This window comes from Protomyctophum bolini (genome assembly GCF_963924005.1).
Source record: "Protomyctophum bolini genome assembly, chromosome: 14".
Lineage (NCBI taxonomy): Eukaryota > Metazoa > Chordata > Actinopteri > Myctophiformes > Myctophidae > Protomyctophum > Protomyctophum bolini.
In genome coordinates this window covers 122,545-148,539 of record NC_137875.1, presented here as the reverse complement: position 1 = coordinate 148,539, position 25,995 = coordinate 122,545, and the positions used below count along the sequence as shown (strand labels likewise).

Sequence of the window (25,995 nt, the reverse complement as noted above, 5' to 3'; positions counted from 1 at the left end):
ACTGTAACGATATACACCACAGATATATCTATTGAAACAATACTGTAACGATATACACCACAGATATATCTATTGAAACAATACTGTAACGATATACACCACAGATATATCTATTGAAACAATACTGTAACGATATACACCACAGATATATCTATTGAAACAATACTGTAACGATATACACCACAGATATATCTATTGAAACAATACTGTAACGATATACACCACAGATATATCTATTGAAACAATACTGTAACGATATACACCACAGATATATCTATTGAAACAATACTGTAACGATATACACCACAGATATATCTATTGAAACAATACTGTAACGATATACACCACAGATATATCTATTGAAACAATACTGTAACGATATACACCACAGATATATCTATTGAAACAATACTGTAACGATATACACCACAGATATATCTATTGAAACAATACTGTAACGATATACACCACAGATATATCTATTGAAACAATACTGTAACGATATACACCACAGATATATCTATTGAAACAATACTGTAACGATATACACCACAGATATATCTATTGAAACAATACTGTAACGATATACACCACAGATATATCTATTGAAACAATACTGTAACGATATACACCACAGATATATCTATTGAAACAATACTGTAACGATATACACCACAGATATATCTATTGAAACAATACTGTAACGATATACACCACAGATATATCTATTGAAACACTACTGTAACGATATACACCACAGATATATCTATTGAAACAATACTGTAACGATATACACCACAGATATATCTATTGAAACAATACTGTAACGATATACACCACAGATATATCTATTGAAACAATACTGTAACGATATACACCACAGATATATCTATTGAAACAATACTGTAACGATATACACCACAGATATATCTATTGAAACAACACTGTAACGATATACACCACAGATATATCTATTGAAACAATACTGTAACGATATACACCACAGATATATCTATTGAAACAATACTGTAACGATATACACCACAGATATATCTATTGAAACAATACTGTAACGATATACACCACAGATATATCTATTGAAACAACACTGTAACGATATACACCACAGATATATCTATTGAAACAATACTGTAACGATATACACCACAGATATATCTATTGAAACAACACTGTAACGATATACACCACAGATATATCTATTGAAACAATACTGTAACGATATACACCACAGATATATCTATTGAAACAATACTGTAACGATATACACCACAGATATATCTATTGAAACAATACTGTAACGATATACACCACAGATATATCTATTGAAACAATACTGTAACGATATACACCACAGATATATCTATTGAAACAATACTGTAACGATATACACCACAGATATATCTATTGAAACAATACTGTAACGATATACACCACAGATATATCTATTGAAACAATACTGTAACGATATACACCACAGATATATCTATTGAAACAATACTGTAACGATATACACCACAGATATATCTATTGAAACAATACTGTAACGATATACACCACAGATATATCTATTGAAACAATACTGTAACGATATACACCACAGATATATCTATTGAAACAATACTGTAACGATATACACCACAGATATATCTATTAAAACAATACTGTAACGATATACACCACAGATATATCTATTGAAACAATACTGTAACGATATACACCACAGATATATCTATTAAAACAATACTGTAACGATATACACCACAGATATATCTATTGAAACAATACTGTAACGATATACACCACAGATATATCTATTGAAACAATACTGTAACGATATACACCACAGATATATCTATTGAAACAATACTGTAACGATATACACCACAGATATATCTATTGAAACAATACTGTAACGATATACACCACAGATATATCTATTGAAACAATACTGTAACGATATACACCACAGATATATCTATTGAAACAATACTGTAACGATATACACCACAGATATATCTATTGAAACAATACTGTAACGATATACACCACAGATATATCTATTGAAACAATACTGTAACGATATGCACCACAGATATATCTATTGAAACAATACTGTAACTACAACCAAATAACAGCCCATGCTCAAATAACGGCCCAGGTTCTGACACCATTTTGCGTAATAACCGCCTCCTTCAAATATCCGCCCTCCTCCATATAACGGCCCATGGGCCGTTATATGCAAACTTAATCAGCCTCAGCCCTCATTTATATTATTATTATTATATGCGTGTTCACCGTGTTGAGTTTGCAGATCTCCACACGCCATCACCTCACAACAGCGCAACACCAGTCCTCCACATCCATAACATAAATCTAGGCTATACTTTAGTTTCAAAAGTGCCTATGCAGCCTATATGCACAACCAATTGTTTTAATGTAAAGTGGTATATATTCTGTGAAATGTTTATTGTTTATTGTTTATTTGACATCATCCAATTTACTTCTGCGATCTGCTTGTATTAAACAACGTTAAACTCACCAGCATTGCAGCTGTAGGGAAAACTTGAATTATCCTCTTTCGATCTTTTGTTTCATAACTCCACCGTCAGGTGATTCTTTTTCCAAGTGTTTTAGTTTGGAAGCGCTTGTCGACGTCCCTGAACGGCCCTGCGTATACCACCTGTTTCCAATGTTCACATAACGGAGGAGGCAGCAGCGCTACCCGTTAATAAAAAACGAGTGCTTCCAAACCCCAACACTTAGAAAAAATGTCTGAATTCTGATTCATGTTCATTCACTTTAACTTTTACTCTCCATGCTTCCTCCTAGCCGTAATTTGCAACTCTAGATTGTTTTATAATGGGATGAATATAGTTGCAATACCCTCCATTGGCTCCCCATTCGTCCAAATTTGCGTTTGCGATCTGCTTGTATTAAACATTAGTCATGTTTTAGTCGACTAAAAGTCAAGAATTTTTGAGTCCAAAGAAACCTTGAATTTATTTGTCTAGTTTTAGTCAACAAAAACTATTGGCATTTTAGTCTAGTTTTAGTCTGACAATTTAGTCTAGTTTTAGTCTGACAATTTAGTCTAGTTTCACATAGCATTTTCTCTTATCCTTTAGATGAAAAACATAAGGAATACATCCAGAAATGGAACATTTTGATTGAATTAGCATATTTATTTGAAACCATAACGAGACACAGACAGATTGATGCTTGCATTAAAAAAATCACACTCGTATGAACTGAGTGATGCAACTCCGTGTGGGGGTCCCTGGGGGGTCCCCAGAACTTCCACATGAACACGCCCAGGGTGCCAGCCCGGTTCCGGTGAGCTGCCCCGCGTCCCAAACGGTTGAGAAATGACAGAGTTACTGTGTGGGGGTCCCCAGGGGGTCCCTCTACTGTACGGTAACACCCAAACTCATCACATAAACAGTTAATGTGTTTGTGTTAGGCTGAGCAACAGTGCACTTGGTTGTGAAAACAAACCAAATGCTATTTTCGTGCTCGGACACAGGGACACAGCCAGCCAGCCAGGGACACACATAAGCTCCATATACCACTAAAAAATTAAAAAATCTATTCAACCAACTCAATTCAACAAACTGACCCCAGTGCAGTACAACAAGACAACTCTTATAGAACCTTAATGTCCACTTGTTTAACCAACTGATCCCAGTGCAGCCTAACATTACTAAAATCCTGGTTAGAACACACACTGACAGTGACACACACACACACACACACACACACACACACACACACACACACACACACACACACACGCACCTGCACGCACGCGTGTCCGTTCAAGCACGCACGCACGCACACACGCTTTTTTCATGTGTGTTGCTACATGCTAAGCTAACAATACTATTATTATTATTGCTACTAGGCTGCACGCACGCACACACGTGCCAAGTTCATGTGTGTTGCTACTCACCGGGCGGAGATCAGAGAGAGGGGGCTCTCTACTCTATGACGAGACGTTGCTGGACCCTATCTCTTCACAATTCCTGGGGTTTAAAACATCTCCAGTTCGCTGTGCTTTGCTGTCCAATAAGCCTTATTATATTCCTTTATTGTCGCTTGTCGAATGTATACATAATTACGTTGGTTCATGTTGCACTTAACACTTAATTCAACCATGACTCGGTGACAGAAAGCCCAACCTGCGTTCCGTAGTTCAGTAACTTTTGTAGCTGTTCTGAGCACAGCATGCAGTCCATTCAGCTCTAGTGTGTGTGTGTGTGTGTGTGCGTGTGTGTGTGTGTGTGTGTGTGTGCCGGATGCGTGCTGCTGCCTCTGTTTGTAAACAGAGCGATCGAGCGCCGAGCACACGTAGGCTATGATCAGTATGATGAGCTCACAGGAAGAAAATTATACGATTAATAAAATATATTTCGTCTAGTCTTTGTTAGTGAACGATAAATGAAGACAGGTCATTTATTTTTGTTAACTACATTTTCGTTTCGTCTTTATTTACCAACGAAATTGCATAATGATTTAGTCCAACCTCCAATTATTGTTTATACACGTGGGGGTTTTGTCGTTTAGTCTCGTTTTCGTGCGGTGAAAAATGGGACAAACATATTTCCATTTAGTTTTCGGTTGACGAGAACAACACTGATTTATGGGACAATCATATTCTATTCTCCAGCAATGGGACAATCATATTCTATTCTCCAGCAATGGGACAATCATATTTATATATTTCTCCAGCAATGGGACAATCATATTTATATATTTCTCCAGCAATGGGACAATCATATTTATATATTTCTCCAGCAATGGTACAATCATATGTATATATTTCTCCAGCAATGGGACAATCATATTCATATATTTCTGCAATGGTACAATCATATGTATATATTTCTCCAGCAATGGGACAATCATATTCTATTCTCCAGCAATGGGACAGTCATATTTATGAGTGAATTGCATTTGAAAAAAGTGTGTATTTGTATCAGTGGTGGAAAAAGTACTCACATGTATTACTTAGTAGTAAAAGTAAAAGTACAAACACACTGGCATCAAAATGTATCAAAAGTACAAAGTACTCATTTTACAGAATCAGTACTTTTTGTTCCAAATGTTTACAAATCTGTTGAAAATAGACAATCTTCTAGAGCTGCTATTTTCAAATAGCCAAATTAAATAGGGATAAAGTGGTTAATGTTTTGTAATAATAATAAAAAATAATCTACAGAATGTCCATGGGTGCCCCCTGCAGGGGGAACCTGGAATGTGGCTCCAGGGTGCTACAATATGTCCATCTACGTCCTGAAAGTAGACTTAGAAATAAAACCTTTGACGCGTCAGTACAGGTGACTCTTATTTTGAAGAGGAAGAAGAAGTCCGATTCAGTTGTAGCCGAGCTGCCATGACAGTTGTTGTGACGTCAGCTCTAGTCTAACCAAGATTAGGCCGATTAAACACATGTAGGCTTTTGGTCAAAGTTCACATATTATTATTTACAATATGAAAACCATGCATATCTGTGACTTAAACAATGTATACTCGCTTTGGAAGTACGTTAAATATGGAAACCTCTGTGACATTAGGAATAAAAACACATTACCAGGAAGACTATAAAGTACAGTACTGTTACTGTAAGAATGTGATGTTATTAATATAAATAAACACATTACCAGGAAGACTATAAAGTACAGTACAGTAGCTGTTACTGCTGCTGGTATTAATATAAATAAACACATTACCAGGAAGACTACAGTACAGTACTGTTACTATGTGATGTTATTAATATAAATAAAAACACATTACCAGGAAGACTACATTACAGTACTGTTACTATGTGATGTTATTAATATAAATAAAAACACATTACCAGGAAGACTACATTACAGTACTGTTACTATGTGATGTTATTAATATAAATAAAAACACATTACCAGGAAGACTACATTACAGTACTGTTACTATGTGATGTTATTAATATAAATAAAAACACATTACCAGGAAGACTACATTACAGTGCTGTTACTGTAAGAATGTGATGTTATTAATATAAATAAACACATTACCAGGAAGACTATAAAGTACAGTACAGTAGCTGTTACTGCTGCTGGTATTAATATAAATAAACACATTACCAGGAAGACTACAGTACAGTACTGTTACTATGTGATGTTATTAATATAAATAAAAACACATTACCAGGAAGACTACATTACAGTGCTGTTACTGTAAGAATGTGATGTTATTAATATAAATTAAAACACATTACCAGGAAGACTACAGTACAGTACAGTACAGTACTGTTACTGTAAGAATGTGATGTTATTAATATAAATAAAAACACATTACCAGGAAGACTACAGTACAGTACTGTCACTGTCAAAATGTGATGTTATTAATTTAAATAAAAACATTAGCAGGTAGTCTACAGTACTGTTACTGTAAGAATGTGATGTTATTAATTTAAATAAAAACATTAACAGGTAGTCTACAGTAAAGTACTGTTACTGTAAGAATGTGATGTTATTAATTTAAATAAAAACATGAGCAGGTAGTCTACAGTAAAGTACTGTTACTGTAAGAATGTGATGTTATTAATTTAAATAAAAACATGAGCAGGTATAGTCTACAGTAAAGTACAGTTACTGCCTGTAATGTGATATTAATATAAATAAAAACATGAGCAGGTAGTCTACAGTACAGTATGGTTACTGCCTGTAATGTGATGTTATTAATATAAATAAAAACATTAGCAGGTAGTCTACAGTACAGTACAGTACGGTTACTGCCTGTAATGTGATGTTATTAATATAAATAAAAACATTAGCAGGTAGTCTACAGTACAGTACGGTTACTGCCTGTAAGAACGTCATGTTAATAATTCCTAGGACGCCTGGAGACGTCTTGGGCACAAATTGTGTTGAAAATAGTGGACTCGTAATAATAATTTGACATCCATACATAGTAAATCAGTACTAGTTGGACTCCTAATATTCCATACATAGTGTGGTAGTAAATCAGTACTAGTTGGACTCCTAATATTCCATACGTAGTGTGGTAGTAAATCAGTACTAGTTGGACTCCTAATATTCCATACATAGTGTGGTATTAAATCAGTACTAGTTGGACTCCTAATATTCCATACATAGTGTGGTAGTAAATCAGTAATCATCATCATTATCTTTCGACCACAGTCTAGAACTCTAGATCATGGATTTCACAATGCCACGCCAGACTTTACGGTCCTTCATTTCCATCCCCAGTTCCTGCTTTGTGTCCCTAGCGATGGAACTACAGTTTTCTACCTCTGGTCTGCTTTGAGGCAGGATTCCAAAGAAGGGAAGATATAATAACCTCATTGTCAGCTCTGTAGCGGTGGTCGGCAAACTGTGTTCTTCTGGGTCGGACTAGTGAAGAAACACGAGGAAGGTTTCTGTATATTAGAGAAGTCGATATAATTTTGCTCTGTTTAGCCTGGACGTACAGACAGACAGCGTCTATGTGATCTGGGTCTGTTTAGCCTAGCTGGACGTACAGACAGACAGACAGTGTCTATGTGGTCTGGGTCTGTTTAGTCTGGATCTGGACGTAGAGACGTTCCCACAAGGCCGAGCGCTGCTGCTCGAAGGTCAGCCTCTTCTCCATGTCCGTCAGACGAGAGCGCAGCTCCTCTGCGTCAGAGGAGGAGGAGGAGAAGGGGAGGGGAGGGGCTCCTTCCTCCTCCCCGCCGCTGCTGTCCTTCTCTTCCAGCTCCGTCCGCAGCCTCTCGGCCTCCTCCGCCAGCCGCTGGTTGTCCGCCTCCAGCGCGTCTCTCTGTCGGAGCGCGGCGGCGTGCCGCGCGGCCAGCTCCGTGTTCCTCTGCGTCAGGGCGCTCAGAGACATCCTGCTCTGCTGCACGGAGGCCTTGAGCAGCTCCACCGTGTCCCGGCCGCGCTGCGCCTCGCGCTCCGTGCGGGCCAGCCGCTCCGTGGCGGCCTCCAGCCGCAGCGCGTGGCTCTGCGTCGACGCGTAGACGCGCTGGAGCAGCGCGGCGGCCAGCATCAGCGCCAACAGGGCGCACACGGCCAGGCTGCTGCCCAGGAGGCGGGCCGGCGTGCCGACCGCGCTGGCGCTGGCTCCGCCTCCTCCTCGACGATGCCTCGGCGCCAGCTTGGGCGGCGCGGAGGCGAGGCGCTCCCCTGCGTGTCGTCGGAGCGCTTTGAGGTCGGACTCGGGCGGCGAGGCCTCGCCGGCGCTCGTATCGTCTTTACTGTCGTCCTTCCAGCGACGTCTCTGCACCACCATCAGGCCGCCGGCCTTCTCGCCGTCCTCGGCCTCCGGGGGGCAAACGGAGGCGGAGTCCCGGTCGGCCGGGGGCGGCGGCGTCTCCTCTGTCCCCGCCCCCTTCCCCTCCTCCCCCTGGGCTCCGGAAGCAGCTGACGGCGTCTGGTCCGAGGTCGCAGGTTCTGCGGCGTCGTCGTCTGTAATATCGGCTCCCTGCTTTTCCTCTGCACGCCGCGGGGTCTCCTTCTCCTGCTCTGGTTCCGTGGCGACTGGAGTGCTGTCCTCCTCCTCCTCCTCCGGGTGGCGTTGTCGGTTCTCCGTCGGCCCAACGACCACCGGGGAACTCTCCGACGTCTCGGGGAGCTCGGAGAGGCTCGCCGGCGCTAGTGGCTCCCAGAGTGCAGACTCCTCCGGCTCCGTCCCTGGAGGAGAAGAAGAAGAAGCTTCCGTCCGGTGGAGGTGGGGTTCCGTCTGGGCCACCGGAGAAGCCTCCAGAAGGTCGATGAGGTTCTTCTCCACGTCGGACGAGCCCTCGCCGTCCAACGTGTCCAAGTCCTCGTCCTCGTCACTGAGGGTGGCCATCTTCCACCCTCGGGGGGGCGACTCCTCGGGGTACTCGGCCAGCTCCGACATGACGCTGGCGGGGAATCCGTGAACCGTATACCGTACGACCGGGAAATAACCACGGTGAAGGATGAAGGATGTTTATGAAAACCTTTCACGTTGCACTGAAGAGATTGGACGTTGTGATCGGGCTCCGTGTCCACTCTGCTCTTATATAGCCTGGCTTCCTTTCACCACCATATTAGGGAGATGTTTTTTATGCTCTCCCAAGTTGGTGTTTGACAGTAGGGGGGGGGGGGGGGGGGGCTATAGACTTAGTTACAATGTAGTCATTTATCAGACGCTCTTAATCCAGAGAGATTTACAGTAACAACAACACATGGTGATACTGTACATCACATGCATAGAAATATTCATACAGTACGTAAGCTAAGAACCTGACATCCTTGGGACCCCCACCGCCCAAAGGGTGGCAGGGCCTTGAGACCCCCATCACCCAAAGGGTGGCAGGGCCTTGAGACCCCCATCACCCAAAGGGTGGCAGGGCCTTGCCTTGAGACCCCCATCACCCAAAGGGTGGCAGGGCCTTGAGACCCCCATCACCCAAAGGGTGGCAGGGCCTTGAGACCCCCACCACCCAAAGGGTGGCAGGGCCTTGAGACCCCCAAAGGGTGGCAGGGCCTTGAGACCGGCAGGGCCTTGAGACCCCCAAAGGGTGGCAGGGCCTTGAGACCCCCACCACCCAGCTCAGCTCAAAGGGTGGCAGGAATTATTGTTATATTATACGAGGCCTCTACCTAAATAAGATACAATAAAGACATTAAACAAGATATATTTAATCTCCAGTAGACGATTGCAGTATATAAAAAAAAACATAATAAAACCTGCAACATGATTAAAAATACTTGATAATCTAAGACATGATTAGAGACGAGAAGAGAATACAAAACTATTTTTTGCGCCATGGGCTAAAAACGGCCATAGCCGTCGTCACAAATGTGATGAGGTCGGCACATTTTGGGCACATTAAGGGCAAGTGGATATGGCCGACTTTAGCCCAAGGAGTGTTTTTCGTGCAAAACTGATGCTTGCAATGGATTCAGAATCATGAAAACCGCTTAGTTTGACACGCCACATGTGTGCCTTATACAGGATGTTAAAAATAGATTATTATAAACATCGTGGTAGAACTGTGTCCTGACAATGCAGGGGGGGGGGGGGTGTGGTTCAAAGCTCGGAGCGTCTTCGGTCGCTTCGGGTTCCACTGCCTCCATCCTGACCCGGATGCTCCATAGCAGACCTGGACATGGTCCGTAGCTCCATGGTCTGGTTAGATAAGCTCTGGGGCTCCACCACAGCACTGCAGAGGCTCTGGGGCTCCACCACAGCACTGCAGAGGCTCTGGGGCTCCACCACAGCACTGCAGAGGCTCTGGGGCTCCACCACAGCACTGCAGAGGCTCTGGGGCTCCACCACAGCACTGCAGAGGCTCTGGGGCTCCACCACAGCACTGCAGAGGCTCTGGGGCTCCACCACAGCACTGCAGAGGCTCTGGGGCTCCACCACAGCCCTGCAGAGGCTCTGGGGCTCCACCACAGCACTGCAGAGGCTCTGGGGCTCCACCACAGCCCTGCAGAGGCTCTGGGGCTCCACCACAGCACTGAAGAGGCTCTGGGGCTCCACCACAGCACTGCAGAGGCTCTGGGGCTCCACCACAGCACTGCAGAGGCTCTGGGGCTCCACCACAGCCCTGCAGAGGCTCTGGGGCTCCACCACAGCACTGCAGAGGCTCTGGGGCTCCACCACAGCCCTGCAGAGGCTCTGGGGCTCCACCACAGCACTGAAGAGGCTCTGGGGCTCCACCACAGCACTGCAGAGGCTCTGGGGCTCCACCACAGCACTGCAGAGGCTCTGGGGCTCCACCACAGCCCTGCAGAGGCTCTGGGGCTCCACCACAGCACTGAAGAGGCTCTGGGGCTCCACCACAGCACTGCAGAGGCTCTGGGGCTCCACCACAGCCCTGCAGAGGCTCTGGGGCTCCACCACAGCACTGAAGAGGCTCTGGGGGTCCACCACAGCACTGAAGAGGCTCTGGGGCTCCACCACAGCACTGCAGAAGGTGGTCATCTCGCCGTGTCTCTCAGCCTCGTGGAACTGATGGTCCACCGCAGGGTTGCAGAAGATCTGGGGGTCCACGGTGTGAGCGTTGCAGAAGATCTGGGGGTCTACGGTGTGAGCGTTGCAGAAGATCTGGGGGTCCACGGTGTGAGCGTTGGGGTCCACGGTGTGAGCATTGCAGAATATCTGGGGGTCCACGGTGTGAGCGTTGCAGAAGATCTGGGGGTCCACGGTGTGAGCGCTGGGGTCCACGGTGTGAGCGCTGGGGTCCACGGTGTGAGCGCTGGGGTCCACGGTGTGAGCGCTGGTCTCATCGTGTCTCTCAGGCTGGAGGAACTGCCTCCGCAGAAGAACGATGACGGCCACCATGAAGAAGTAGGAGGAGCCACTGAGACACGTGATCAATCCCAGGAATACCATCCTACAAAGAGTTAACAAAAAATCACACCCGTGTTGATAGCTGATGTAAAACAATCATTAAATTCTCTTTATTGTTAATGTCTGTGTTTAGGGACAAGAGAACGTACATGTTCCCTTCATTGTCAATTGCGTTTTTAAAACAAACATTGAACAAAAAATCCTGTCCATTTATCATTATCTGTAGACATTATCGGTCAGACTCCTACCTGTGCGTGCGTGCGTGTGTGTGTGTGTGTGTGTGTGCGTGCGTGCGTGCGTGCGTGCGTGTGTGTGTGTGCGTGCGTGCGTGCGTGTGTGTGTGTGTGTGCGTGCGTGCGTGTGTACCTGTACATATCGGAGTCATACAGACGACAGGCTCCTCCTCTTCCTCCACAGATCTTTGTCGCCCATTTGAGACACGAAGAATCAATCAGAGCTCCGAAGTACACAGGAGCTGGAATCCCTGCTGCACGCACACACACACACACACACACACACACACACACACACACACACACTGTTGTAGCTCCTGACCTGAGATTTAACGTGGCGTGCGTTAAAGTTCAGAGTCACGCTGGAATGATAAATGCCAAAAATGGGTGATGTATTTACCCTATAGGGTCGATAATAGAGACAGTATTTACCCTATAGGGTCGATAATAGAGACAGTATTTACCCTATAGGGTCGATAATAGAGACAGTATTTACCCTATAGGGTCAATAATAGAGACAGTATTTACCCTATAGGGTCGATAATAGAGACAGTATTTACCCTATAGGGTCGATAATAGAGACAGTATTTACCCTATAGGGTCGATAATAGAGACAGTATTTACCCTATAGGGGCGATAATAGAGACAGTATTTACCCTATAGGGTCGATAATAGAGACAGTATAATGTATTTACCCTATAGGGTCGATAATAGAGACAGTATTTACCCTATAGGGTCGATAATAGAGACAGTATTTACCCTATAGGGTCCATAATAGAGACAGTATTTACCCTATAGGGTCGATAATAGAGACAGTATTTACCCTATAGGGTCGATAATAGAGACAGTATTTACCCTATAGGGTCGATAACAGAGACAGTATTTACCCTATAGGGTCGATAATAGAGACAGTATTTACCCTATAGGGTCGATAATAGAGACAGTATTTACCCTATAGGGTCGATAATAGAGACAGTATTTACCCTATAGGGGCGATAATAGAGACAGTATTTACCCTATAGGGTCGATAACAGAGACAGTATTTACCCTATAGGGTCGATAATAGAGACAGTATTTACCCTATAGGGTCGATAATAGAGACAGTATAATGTATTTACCCTATAGGGTCGATAATAGAGACAGTATTTACCCTATAGGGTCGATAACAGAGACAGTATTTACCCTATAGGGTCGATAACAGAGACAGTATTTACCCTATAGGGTCGATAATAGAGACAGTATTTACCCTATAGGGGCGATAATAGAGACAGTATTTACCCTATAGGGTCCATAATAGAGACAGTATTTACCCTATAGGGTCGATAATAGAGACAGTATTTACCCTATAGGGTCGATAATAGAGACAGTATTTACCCTATAGGGTCGATAATAGAGACAGTATTTACCCTATAGGGTCGATAATAGAGACAGTATTTACCCTATAGGGTCGATAATAGAGACAGTATTTACCCTATAGGGTCGATAACAGAGACAGTATTTACCCTATAGGGTCGATAATAGAGACAGTATTTACCCTATAGGGTCGATAACAGAGACAGTATTTACCCTATAGGGTCGATAATAGAGACAGTATTTACCCTATAGGGTCGATAATAGAGACAGTATTTACCCAGAGTCCTCACGGTGAGGGTGTGGATACCCAGGGCCAGAGATTTGAGATCTGGAGAAATACATCTGTAAATATATTAAATATAGTTTACATCTGGACTGATACATCTGTAAATATATTAAATATAGTTTACATCTGGACTGATACATCTGTAAATATATTAAATATAGTTTAGTGTTCATTAACAAAAAGGTAACCCTAATGTTACAGAGTCTATTGAACTAATACTAAACTAACTCAGAGTCTATTGAACTAATCCTAACCTAACTCAGTCTATTGAACTAATCCTAACCTAACTCAGAGTCTATTGAACTAATCCTAACCTAACTCTGAGTCTATTGAACTAATCCTAACCTAACTCTGAACCCTGAACAATATGGCAGAATTCACCCTGCGCTGAAATACCTGTATGTGTCTCAAAGATAACTGTATTATAACCGTATTATAAGCGTATTCTAACCATATACACACCGTATCATAAGCATGTACCCCGGGGTGATTCCCAGGGTATTATAACTGTATTTGAACTGTAAACATACCGTAGTATAACCATGTACCCCGGGGTGATTCCCAGGGTATTATAACCGTATTATAACTGTAAACATACCGTAGTATAACCATGTACCCCGGGGTGATTCCCAGGGTATTATAACCGTATTATAACTGTAAACATACCGTAGTATAACCATGTACCCCGGGGTGATTCCCAGGGTATTATAACCGTATTATAACTGTAAACATACCGTAGTATAACCATGTACCCCGGGGTGATTCCCAGGGTATTATAACTGTAAACATACCGTAGTATAACCATGTACCCCGGGGTGATTCCCAGGGTATTATAACTGTAAACATACCGTAGTATAACCATGTACCCCGGGGTGATTCCCAGGGTATTATAACTGTAAACATACCGTAGTATAACCATGTACCCCGGGGTGATTCCCAGGGCGTTGATGAAGGAGCTCAGAACGGACACAGTCATGTAGGAAGTGAACGCAGCGCTGCAGGCCTCGGGGCGAGGGCACTGGCCCAGCCTCACTGCGGCGCCGTCGCCCCCTAGTGGCCCGGAAGACCACACGCAGCTGCAGTTGTGGAACACCTGTGGTGATCAGAACGATGACAGCCAATGAGAAAGCAGGGATCAGTGCGTGCGTGCGTGCGTTTGTGTGTGTGTGTGTGTGCGTGCGTGCGTTTGTGCGTTTGTGCGCACGTGTGTGTGTGTGTGTGTGTGTGTGTGTGTGTGTGTGTGCGTGTGTTTGTGTGTGTGTGTGTGTGTCCATACCGTATCTTTCCCGTGTCCCGTAGAAGCCGTACATCCAGCCATGCATGGAGAGCTGTATGCAGTACCGCTGTCTGAACACACGGGGTCCCACTCCTCCGCTGAGCACCCGCACTGTCTGTTACACTCTGACAGCAGGCCGCGCCGCTCGGACCATCCAGCAGGGGTGCTGTGGAGCAACACAGCGGTGGGCACACTTCTTAACACACCGACCGCCATGGACGGAGATCTCTGTCTTTTAATGTCTTATATAGATTAAGGTTGGTCGCGATGCTAAGCTACATCTGGCTAGCTCTGGAATGCCATAGCGTGATGTAGACGGGGGGCGTTGAGTCACGCTCTGTTTACAATTTACAATTTACAATTTAGGCATTTAGAAGACGCTCTTAATCCAGAGCGACTTACATTAAGCAAGAACAAAAAAGCATGGGAATACATCACATAAAGACATTTATCATGAAACATGCGTAAGCTAAGAAAGTAACAGTGGAATATCTATAATGAAACTATACATATAAGCTATACATCTATACTACTATGCTACACATATGTACTATGACGTGCTATGACTACATACAATGCACTTATGCTGTCTACATAACATGCTATAAGTCTGTATCAAATGCTATCTAAGTCTACAGAATTGCTATCTAAGGGGGTGGGGTAAGTGCTATGGGCCATGATGGAGTCTGAAAAGGTGGGTTTTCAGACTACGGCGGAAGATTGGGAGTGATGCTGCAGTTCTGACTGCAATGGGAAGTGCATTCCACAGTTTTGGAGCCAGAAGGGAGAAGAGTTTGGGACGTGTGGAGCGTTGTCCCGGCGTTTTTAGTGAGGGTACTTCCAGCTTCCCTGCGTTGGCTGATCTGAGTGAGCGGGAGGGTTTGTAGGGTTCGATCATACTTGCAAGATATGGGGGAGCCATACCTTTGGTTGCTTTGAATGCCAGCATCAGAGTTTTGTATTCTGTGCGGGCAGCGACCGGGAGCCAGTGGAGGGAGCGGAGCAGGGGGGAGACATGTGAGAATTTTGGCTGGTTGAAGACCAAGCGAGCTGCAGCATTTTGGATCAGCTGGAGAGGCTTAAGTGCACATGCTGGTGCACTTAAGCCTCTCCAGCTGATCCAAAAGTTTACCTGCTTCATAATGCTTTTATCGCAGATTCTAAACCCAGATTCAGATTCTTTAAAAAAAAGGTAGAACAGCCAATAGCTGGAGAGGGAACGGAGCACCCCCTTCTGTTACGCTCCGTGTTTAAGACGTTGTGGAGTGAAATATTCTGTAATAACGCTGGCAAGCAGGTAACATGTCATTGTTCCAACCTCCCGTTAGTTAGTCTGACAGATTACTACCACTATCCCTAATCCTAACCACAATCTTAACCGGCCACGTAGGTCACTAACCCTAACCTCAGTCTTAACCGGTTAGTTAGTTAGATAGATAGATAGTTATAGGTAAAACAACCCGTTGTAGTGTTAGTTAGATAGATAGTTAGTTATAGGTAAACCAACCCGTTGTAGTGCGCGGTGAGGCCGGCCACGCGGACGTTGTCACACTTGGTGACAAAGTGCAGCATCAGCAGCAGGTAGGACGCTAACGAGGTGATGAAGGACACCTGGGCTCCAGAGGCCACGCCCAGTCTGCACCTCTTCATCGCCACGCCCCCGAGGAAGATCCCCAGAGCGACGGCAGGCAGGTTCAGCACACCTTTAATAAATTAATACGTTATTAACACTAACCCTAACAAGGTTCAGCACACCTTTAATAAATTACTACTTTATTAACACAAACCCTAACAAGGTTCAGCACACCTTTAATAAATTACTACTTTATTAACACTAACCCTAACCAGGTTCAGCACACCTTTAATAAATGAATACCTTATTAACACTAACCCTAACCAGGTTCAGCACACCTTTAATAAATTACTACTTTATTAACACTAACCCTAACCAGGTTCAGCACACCTTTAATAAATTAATACCTTATTAACACTAACCCTAACCAGGTTCAGCACACCTTTAATAAATTAATACCTTATTAACACTAACCCTAACCAGGTTCAGCACACCTTTAATAAATTAATACCTTATTAACACTAACCCTAACCAGGTTCAGCACACCTTTAATAAATTAATACCTTATTAACACTAACCCTAACCAGGTTCAGCACACCTTTAATAAATTAATACCTTATTAACACTAACCCTAACCAGGTTCAGCACACCTTTAATAAATTAATACCTTATTAACACTAACCCTAACCAGGTTCAGCACACCTTTAATAAATTAATACCTTATTAACACTAACCCTAACCAGGTTCAGCACACCTTTAATAAATTAATACCTTATTAACACTAACCCTAACCAGGTTCAGCACACCTTTAATAAATTAATACCTTATTAACACTAACCCTAACCAGGTTCAGCACACCTTTAATAAATTAATACCTTATTAACACTAACCCTAACCAGGTTCAGCACACCTTTAATAAATTAATACCTTATTAACACTAACCCTAACCAGGTTCAGCACACCTTTAATAAATTAATACCTTATTAACACTAACCCTAACCAGGTTCAGCACACCTTTAATAAATTAATACCTTATTAACACTAACCCTAACCAGGTTCAGCACACCTTTAATAAATTAATACCTTATTAACACTAACCCTAACCAGGTTCAGCACATCTGGAATAAATGAATACACCTACCTATGAGGAAGTTAGCCTGGATGGTCAGGAACACCCTACCTATGAGGACGTTAGCCTGGATGGTCAGACCACACCTACCTATGAGGAAGTTAGCCTGGATGGTCAGGAACACCCTACCTATGAGGAAGTTAGCCTGGATGGTCAGGAACACCCTACCTATGAGGACGTTAGCCTGGATGGTCAGACCACACCTACCTATAAGGAAGTTGGCCCTGGACGCGGTCAGACCAAACTGCGTCTCCATGAACTTGGCCTTGAAGGTCAGCAGACCGATGAAGGAGTTGAACTTCAGGACGCTGCCGCACAGCAGCAGGAAGTAGGTGGGCGTTCCCAGAAGACGCCTCAGAGAGGGCAGGAAGCCTGCTAGGAGCGACGAAAAGATCTGTTAGCACACGTTAGCACATGTGAACTAACGTTAGCACATGTGAGCTAACGTTAGCACATGTGAGCTAACGTTAGCACACGTTAGAAGATCCCCAGAGCGAGCGACGGCAGGCAGTTATTCAGTCTAATTTTACTTCCAATATTCAGTTTTAGTTTTAGTTAATTGTATTAAACTTGACCTCTTGACCTCTAACCTTCAGTCAGTTTGACATTACTGACGGTGTTCAGGATGACCTCTGGGAGGTCACGGGGGTCAGCGGCGAGGTCAACTCTGTCTTCTGTGTGGTCATCGTGGTCACGGTTGGGGTCATAGTCGGGGTCATGGTTGGGGGAGGGGTCTGTGAGGTCATTGAGGGCGTGGTTGGGGGAGGGGTCTGTGACGTCATTGAGGGCGTGGTTGGGGGAGGGGTCTGTGAGGTCATTGAGGGCGTGGTTGGGGGAGGGGTCTGTGAGGTCATTGCGGGCGTGGTTGGGGGAGGGGTCTGTGAGGTCATTGAGGGCGTGGTTGGGGGAGGGGTCTGTGAGGTCATTGAGGGCGTGGTTGGGGGAGGGGTCTGTGACGTCATTGAGGGCGTGGTTGGGGGAGGGGTCTTGCTGAGGCAGAGAGCGAGGAAGGAACCAGAAGGGAAGGCCTGTCGACAGAGGTAGAAATGTTACAGTAAACTTTTCTCATTTTTTTCACTAAAAAAATCTAAATGGGGAAAATGCGAGAAAACATTGGAAACATTGGAAAAACTGGAAAAACTCAAAAAACTTTTGTTTAATTGTGTTTTTTCTTATTGGTTGCAGTACTACCTGCCAACAGCAAGATGGCAGCAGACACCAGGAAGCCCAGCCACCACGCCCCCACCCAGCGAGCATCCTGAGGACCAATACTCACACTGTCTGGAAGTACACATTAAATACACATTACTGTCTGAGAGTACACATTAAATACACATTACTGTCTGAGAGTACACATTAACTTTTGCTCTGGTGCACTGGCCTAAAAGTGGGTCCTTAAAAACTGCTAAAACTTCTGAAATGTATGCATGTAGATATGTATGTATGTATGTATGTATGTATGTATGTGTGTAGTATTTAAAAGGGGGGCTTTTTTGTAAAAAGCCCAGCCCACCATACCTTAATTTATTTAAAACTACTCCAAAATAGGGTTACCAGTGAAGGGCAAAATGCCTATTCACTGGGGACTATGCAAGGCAGAGGCGTCCACCCCCCTGAGTCCAAGTTAGGCTAGACCGCATACCTAATGCATGTATGTATGTATGTATGTATTTGGTTAAAATGGGTGGGGTTTAAAAAAAGGCAAAAGCTTGCTCTGGTGCACTGGCCTAAAAGTGGGTCCTTAAAAACTGCTAAAACGTCTGAAATGTATGTATGTAGGTATGTATGTATGTATGTGTGTAGTATTTAAAAGGGGGGGCTTTTTAGTAAAAAGCCCAGCCCACAAAACCTTCATATATTTAAATATGTATGTATGTATGTATGTATGTATGTATGTATGTAGGTACATATACGTACCCAGGTCAACATATCCAACGTCCACGTAGAGTTTGGCGCAGTACGATCCCAACAGGAAGCCAAACATCGGACCCAGTAGACTTATAGTCTGAAGACAAGCTGTAAACAGAGTTATAGTCAGAGTTATAGTCTGAGTTATAGTCTGAGTTATAGTCAGAGTTATAGTCTGAAGACAAGCTGTAAACAGAGTTATAGTCATAGTTATAGTCTGAAGACAGGATGTATGTTAATACATTAACATACAGAGTACTCTGCTTTAGATGTGGGACATAATAATATTAATGAACATACCGATGTAGAATGGAGAGTCCTCTGCCTTAGATAATAATGATAATGAACATACCGATGTAGAATGGAGAGTCCTCAGCCTTAGATAATAATGATAATGAACATACCGATGTAGAATGGAGAGTCCTCTGCCTTAGATAATAATGATAATGAACATACCGATGTAGAATGGAGAGTCCTCTGCCTTAGATAATAATGATAATGAACATACCGATGTAGAATGGAGAGTCCTCTGCCTTAGATAATAATGATAATGAACATACCGATGTAGAATGGAGAGTCCTCAGCCTTAGATAATAATGTTAATGAACATACCGATGTAGAATGGAGAGTCCTCTGCCTTAGAGAAGTCGTCGATGTAGGATATTCCCAGAGGAGTGACGGGCGTCTCTCCGATGCCTCGCAGAACGTTTCCCAGAAGGACATAAACCCACATGTTGGAGCCGCTGTCAATCACACAGGCTGGACACGCACGCACACACGCACGCACGCACGCACGCACGCACACACACACACACACACACACACACACACACACACACACACACACACACACACACACACACACACACACACACACACACACACACGCACACACACACACACGCATTTAACATCTTTATTTGTATTCACATTTTACAAGAAATTTCTTGAACACAAACAATAGTGGATGCGCAAACTTGAGAAAACTCTACAACAAGTGATTCAGATACAGATCACGGGTACAGAAAGCATCGCCTTCTCCATATATGGTCGACTGCCAATTATCGCACACACACACACACAAACACACACACACACACACGCACACGCACACGCACACACACACACACACACACACACACACACACACACACACACACACACACACACACACACACACACACACACACACACACACATTTTAACCATTCATTTATGTCCACCAGCTCTGAGATGTATTTAGGAGTGGTTGGTATTTTTTTTAACTAACTATGGGTCCTACACTCTCTCCTGACTCGAACCCTGACCCGTCGTACCTGAGTGGGGATGTCAGAGGTCATACATGGGTGTCCAGAGGTCAGAGGTCAGAGGTCGTACCTGGGTGTCCGGAGGCAGGCTGCAGGCTCTCTGCTCGCTCCGCAGGACTCAGACAAGCCGCGACGCTTCCGCTGTCGTTCTGGGAACCTCGGATCACCGTGTCGTACGAGTAGCTGTCGATAAACGGTTTACACAACGTGGTCATTCATCAGACGCTCTTAACCCATTCTGACCTGAGATCAGATTCATACGAGGTTTCCACTGGACACACACTGGTCTGATTAACCCATTCTGACCTGAGATCAGATTCTAAAAATGTCAGTCGTACTTCGATTTTTCAAAAATAGCAGACCTACAAGCTCGTAGCGCGCCACTCGGTGGCGCGCTCTGAGCTTGTAGATCTGCTATTTTTCAATAGCTAAAGCACGACATGATGCCAACACCAAAAGGTGTTCCCGTTCAGAATGGGTTAATCCAGAGAGATTTACAACACATCACATACATAGAAATAGTCATCTAGGATCATATAAGAACCTAACATCTCTCTAACAGTAGAATATCTGTATAATGAAACTATATGCGTAATTGCGTATACACTATATAGTGCTAAGTTACATAAGTTGACTACATACAATGCAATTCTACAAAAGTGCTATCTAAGGGGGTAGGGTAAGGGCCATGACGGAGTCTGAACAGGTGGGTTTTCAGACTACGGCCGAAGATTGGGAGTGAGGCTGCAGTTCTGACTGCAATGGGGAGTTCATTCCATAGTGTAGATTGGGAGTGAGGCTGCAGTTCTGACTGCAATGGGAAGTTCATCCCATAGTTTTGGAGCGTCAGAAGGGTTTGGGACGTGTGGAGCGTCAGAAGGGTTTTGGACGTGTGGAGCGTCAGAAGGGTTTGGGACGTGTGGAGCGTCAGAAGCACATTCCCAGTGTGTACATTTTGAAGATGGCTGTAACTCCACCTCCAGTCTTCACCAGAGATATGATCATGTGACTATAGATGGCTGTAACTCCACCTCCAGTCTTCACCAGAGATATGATCATGTGACTTGGTGACTGTATTTAGACTGACATATTCTTGCTCACCCAGCCAGACATACTGTCGTAGCTCAGGATAATCGTTTGATATGATTTAGTTATCTAATATTCTCTCTCAGCTATAAGGGGGTCCCTGCTTCATCTCTCTCAGCTAAGGGGGTCCCTGGTTGGGGGTCCCTGGTTGGGGGTCCCTGTGTTTACCGGTCCATGAAGAAGTGAGGCAGGCCGGTGAGCAGCGCTCCCACAGCCATGAGGAGACATCCCAGAGCGATGAGTCTGGGACGATGGAGACGCGCCCCGAAATGACTGACCGCAGCCAGGAACAGCAGGTTACCTACACACACACACACACACACACACACGCACACGCACACGCACACACGCACACGCGCGCGCACACACACACGCACACGCGCACACACACGCACGCACACTCGTAAGAAAGATTTGGCTTTTGGTCAGTAGTTTTTTAATGTTGGCGTGGTGTTATGGCTGCTCAGTATAATACTACTAATACTAATACTATAATAACGGTCATAACCCGGCCCGTTGGGCCATGACACATTGAGGAGGACACAGTAGCAGTGTTCAAAATAACAATAATGCTCCTAATGCACCTAATGAGGAGTCTCAAGTGGGCCGACGCCCACATGATCTGTGGGAGAAACACACACAGGGCAGTACACCATATACACACACACACACAGGGCAGTACACCATATACACACACACACACACACACACACACACACACACACACACACACACACACACACACACACACACACACACACACACACACAGGGTAATAATAATAATAATACCCATCTCGAACCCTCCATCGATGAGTCCAGTCAACGAGCTGCTCAGGTCGAACCGTCTCTCTATCTGAGTGATGGAACTCTTCATGTAGCTTCCTGCCAGAGCCTTGGAGAAGTAGACCAATGAGAGAGCAGCTATGAACATCTGAAAGAGAAGTGGACCAATGAGAGAGCAGCTATGAACATCTGAAAGAGAATATATGGTCGACTGCCAATTATCGCACACACACACACAAACACACACACACACACACACACACACGCACACGCACACGCACACGCACACGCACACACACGCACACACACACACACACACACACACACACACACACACACACACACACACACACACACACACACACACACACACACACACACACACACACACACACACTGCTCTCATTAGGTTCCTGTCACTTTAAGCAGCTGAACTCTATATTGGGCCAAACCAACTTCCCTTCCAGGGAGGGGGAGGATTGCCTGTCACAGAAGGACATCAAAGGATTAAAGGACTTTTGGGAAAACTAAAGACTTTCAAATAGAAGAGCTACAAGCTCAACGGAAATGTGAATGTGAATATATGTATATATGAATGTATTTTGTGCCAAACCAAGCAGAGTTAACATGTTGTGGATCATGTTGACCCCTATTCAGTTGGTCCAGTCTAGTGGGAGGGGCCATGGGGGGTATAAAGCTCAGAGACTGAATATCCAAGTCAGTCTGTCTGCACACTCTGCTGCTGCTGGTGGTGTTGATTGGGGAAGGAGCTGTTTCTGAGGAGGTGATGTTATTATGTTATTATTTAATACCATGGTTTACCTATTATTGTGATGTTTATTATGACATATATAATGTTGTATATATATATATAGATTATAATTATTTAATGTACATTTTAAAAGGCCGAATTTATAAATACTTATGCTTAAATCATATGATAATGATTTATTTGGCAATGATTGTTTTGATTGATGTTATATATGATATGCAGTACTTTGTTTTGAATATACCTTTTTATTTCTATTTTGCAGACGTTTGGTCTCCTTTGTTGTTATCACTTGTCTGTCACTTGGGGTTAATGAATCTTGCCAAAACTCTGCCCAACTGCGTGCCTTGCCATCCGTTTGTTCATACTACCCTAGCCTCAGAGAGGGGTGTGACAACGGAACTATTTAAATCCTGAGAAAGGTAGGCTATCTTTTGAACTGTGGAACATTTAGGGAGAAACTGCTTGATATACATCAAAATGCAATATTGTTGTGGTGTTGACTGTTACTGTTGAGCCTCTTGAGTTATGTGAATTTAATTATTTTGTTTTGTGTGGTTTGATTTGTGCCTTTCATTTGTTGGAAAAAGTCACCGTTTTGGCGTTTAGTTGTGTTGACTGACACACTGACGCCACACAGCTGAGTCAAATGACTAATTTGCATCACTGGTGATTCTAGAGTTGCAATGCAAGCCCTCCATTGACAGCCCATTGATCCAAATTGAATTTCCAATCTGCTTCTGCCTTCTCTTAAAGAACAATGCTAAACTCGCTAACTTTGCAGCTGTAGGGCAAGCTTGAATTATACTCTTTCAATCTGCAAAGCGTTTGTTTCATAAAAATACACTCAAGTGACTTTGAGCTACTTTCTTTTTGGAAGCACTCATTTTAACGGGTAATGCTGCTGCCTCCTGCATTATGTGAACATTCACATGGGTGGTAGGCATGGCACATGGCTGTTCAGTGACTTCCAAAAGTACTCGACATTACTTGTATTGTATTTTAAATTGCTTTCTAGAAGTGGATGGGTAAAATACATTTTGATATTGCACTTTTAAATATTCTTTAAAGGATCTCTGGTTAAAGACACATATGCCTTAAGACATTATACTTAACCCTCTATAACGAAAATCTTAAACACCATAAATATTTTATTTCATAAATAAATCTTTCACTCAATAGGAACTGCTCCTGTTGCAAATTGATTATGTCATGTCCATATGGTCTAGCCCTATGGAATGCATATGCTAATAAAAAACTGCTTAATACTTCCTAAGATTAATATAGCTTCAAAGCAATATTTTAAATACTTTTTATGCATTCCATAGTGCTGGACCACACATGGACATCATCAACCTGCGACGGGAACAGTTCCTATGGAGTAAAATATTGAATGTGTTTTTTTATTTTTCAATTTTAGTTATAGATGGCAACTATAATGTTTTAAGGAATATTTGTCTTATTAGCCAGAGATCCTTGTTTTCCTGATCCTTGTTTCTATTACTGTGAGTGATATGGTCAGCTTCTGATTTCTTTATTTCTAGATGTGGCTGGAGATGACCATAGATGCTGCTGGAACGCTGAACCTGAGGATGCCCTGGTCTCCTGTGTCCCCATGTCTGAGTGGCCTCCAGACCGACCACCCCATCCTGGCTGCTATAATGTCCATGTGGACATTATGAGTGTTTGTATAGAGAGAAGCATGGCTGAAGAGCTTTGCATATCAGCCGTTTCTTGCTGCTGCCAAAGTCAAATTGTGATGTCTGTAGTGTTTTGTACATGGCCGCTTATGAGATGTAGATATAAGTACACCTGACTGGTGGAAATAGCCTTGTGATACATACTGGGTGTGCTCGTTGGTTGTTCACAAAACAAACAAAAGTAAACAAAATCACACAAATCAAGGGATGTCCGACAGTCCGTGTTGGATATTGTCCAACTCCTAAATGCCGATATCAACAGATACCGATATATATTATATGCAGGCTTTTTCCAGTGGTGGAAACATAACTCAAACTTTTTACTTAAATAAAAGTAGGCTATAAATACTGCAATATAGAAATACTCCGTTACAAGTAAATTGTACTCGAGTAAAGGTACAAAGGTTTTGGTATAAAAATGTACTTAAAATACCAAAAGTAATTATTAATAATTACTCATTATGTAAAATGTCTCATCTCAAGTTTTAAAATGTATAAAAATCTTTTGAAAATGGCATATCTACAAGCTCACATGTGTCTTATTGTATTGTGAGCTTGTAGATGTTTTTAATGTAAAAAAATAAATAAAGTAAAATTAAGGTTTAGGGTTATTCATTTTTAATGCCTTTATCGGCCGTTAATATCGGACATCCCTAACAAAAACATATATCAAATGTGTCGATACATTTCAAAGTGCCACTAAAACTTCACTAATAAATAAAAGAACATCCACAAGTTACATAAATTAAATGCCACAAAGGTTTGACTAACATGCCAAAAAAATTAAGAAATTACAAAAAATAAGTTTCATAAACATCTTCTGCCATATGTCCATAGAACTTCAGCTCTGTTGCAGCAAGCCAGTACAATGTGTCATTGTTTAGGTCACCTAAGCCACGATCACCATTCGGTGGCCGGTATTTGGGGCAAATGGTCATTACGTGTTCCACAGTCTGTAGTGGATCCTCGCATTCACAGTGGGCACTGTCCGAGATGTCCCACTTCTGCTTTGAGGGTTGTCCACTCCTTGCAGGGGAGGTGCTGGCAAAGAACATATTTGGGGTCCTCAATGTATTCCACTGGTCCCTCTGTCTTGCCTTCACCCAGGATGCCTTGGAGGTGTCAGCTGGTGTTGTTTGGAGCAGTTCCTGGGCCTGTGTGTCAAAGGGGCACAGTGACTTGAGGCACGTGTGCTGTGGCAAAGGTCGCCTTGACTTGGTGTGTGTGTGTTGTGGCAAAGGGCACCGTGACTTGAGGCA

General features: G+C 43.5%; 1 protein-coding gene across 1 annotated transcript; it reads right to left on the bottom strand.

The window, feature by feature from the left end:
* Positions 1–10,062: 10,062 nt before the first annotated feature.
* Positions 10,063–22,415, bottom strand: LOC308328301 (solute carrier organic anion transporter family member 1C1-like; the record flags this gene model as incomplete). Its single annotated transcript, XM_080782069.1, has 14 exons — positions 10,063–11,374; positions 11,698–11,818; positions 13,195–13,259; positions 14,109–14,296; positions 14,480–14,645; positions 15,987–16,182; positions 17,389–17,556; positions 17,772–18,209; positions 18,373–18,462; positions 19,099–19,197; positions 19,702–19,848; positions 20,467–20,579; positions 21,651–21,783; positions 22,274–22,415. 14 exons carry the CDS (start codon positions 22,413–22,415, stop codon positions 10,063–10,065), a joined length of 3,378 nt encoding a protein of 1,125 aa, XP_080638195.1.
* Between the last annotated feature and the right edge of the window lie 3,580 nt (positions 22,416–25,995).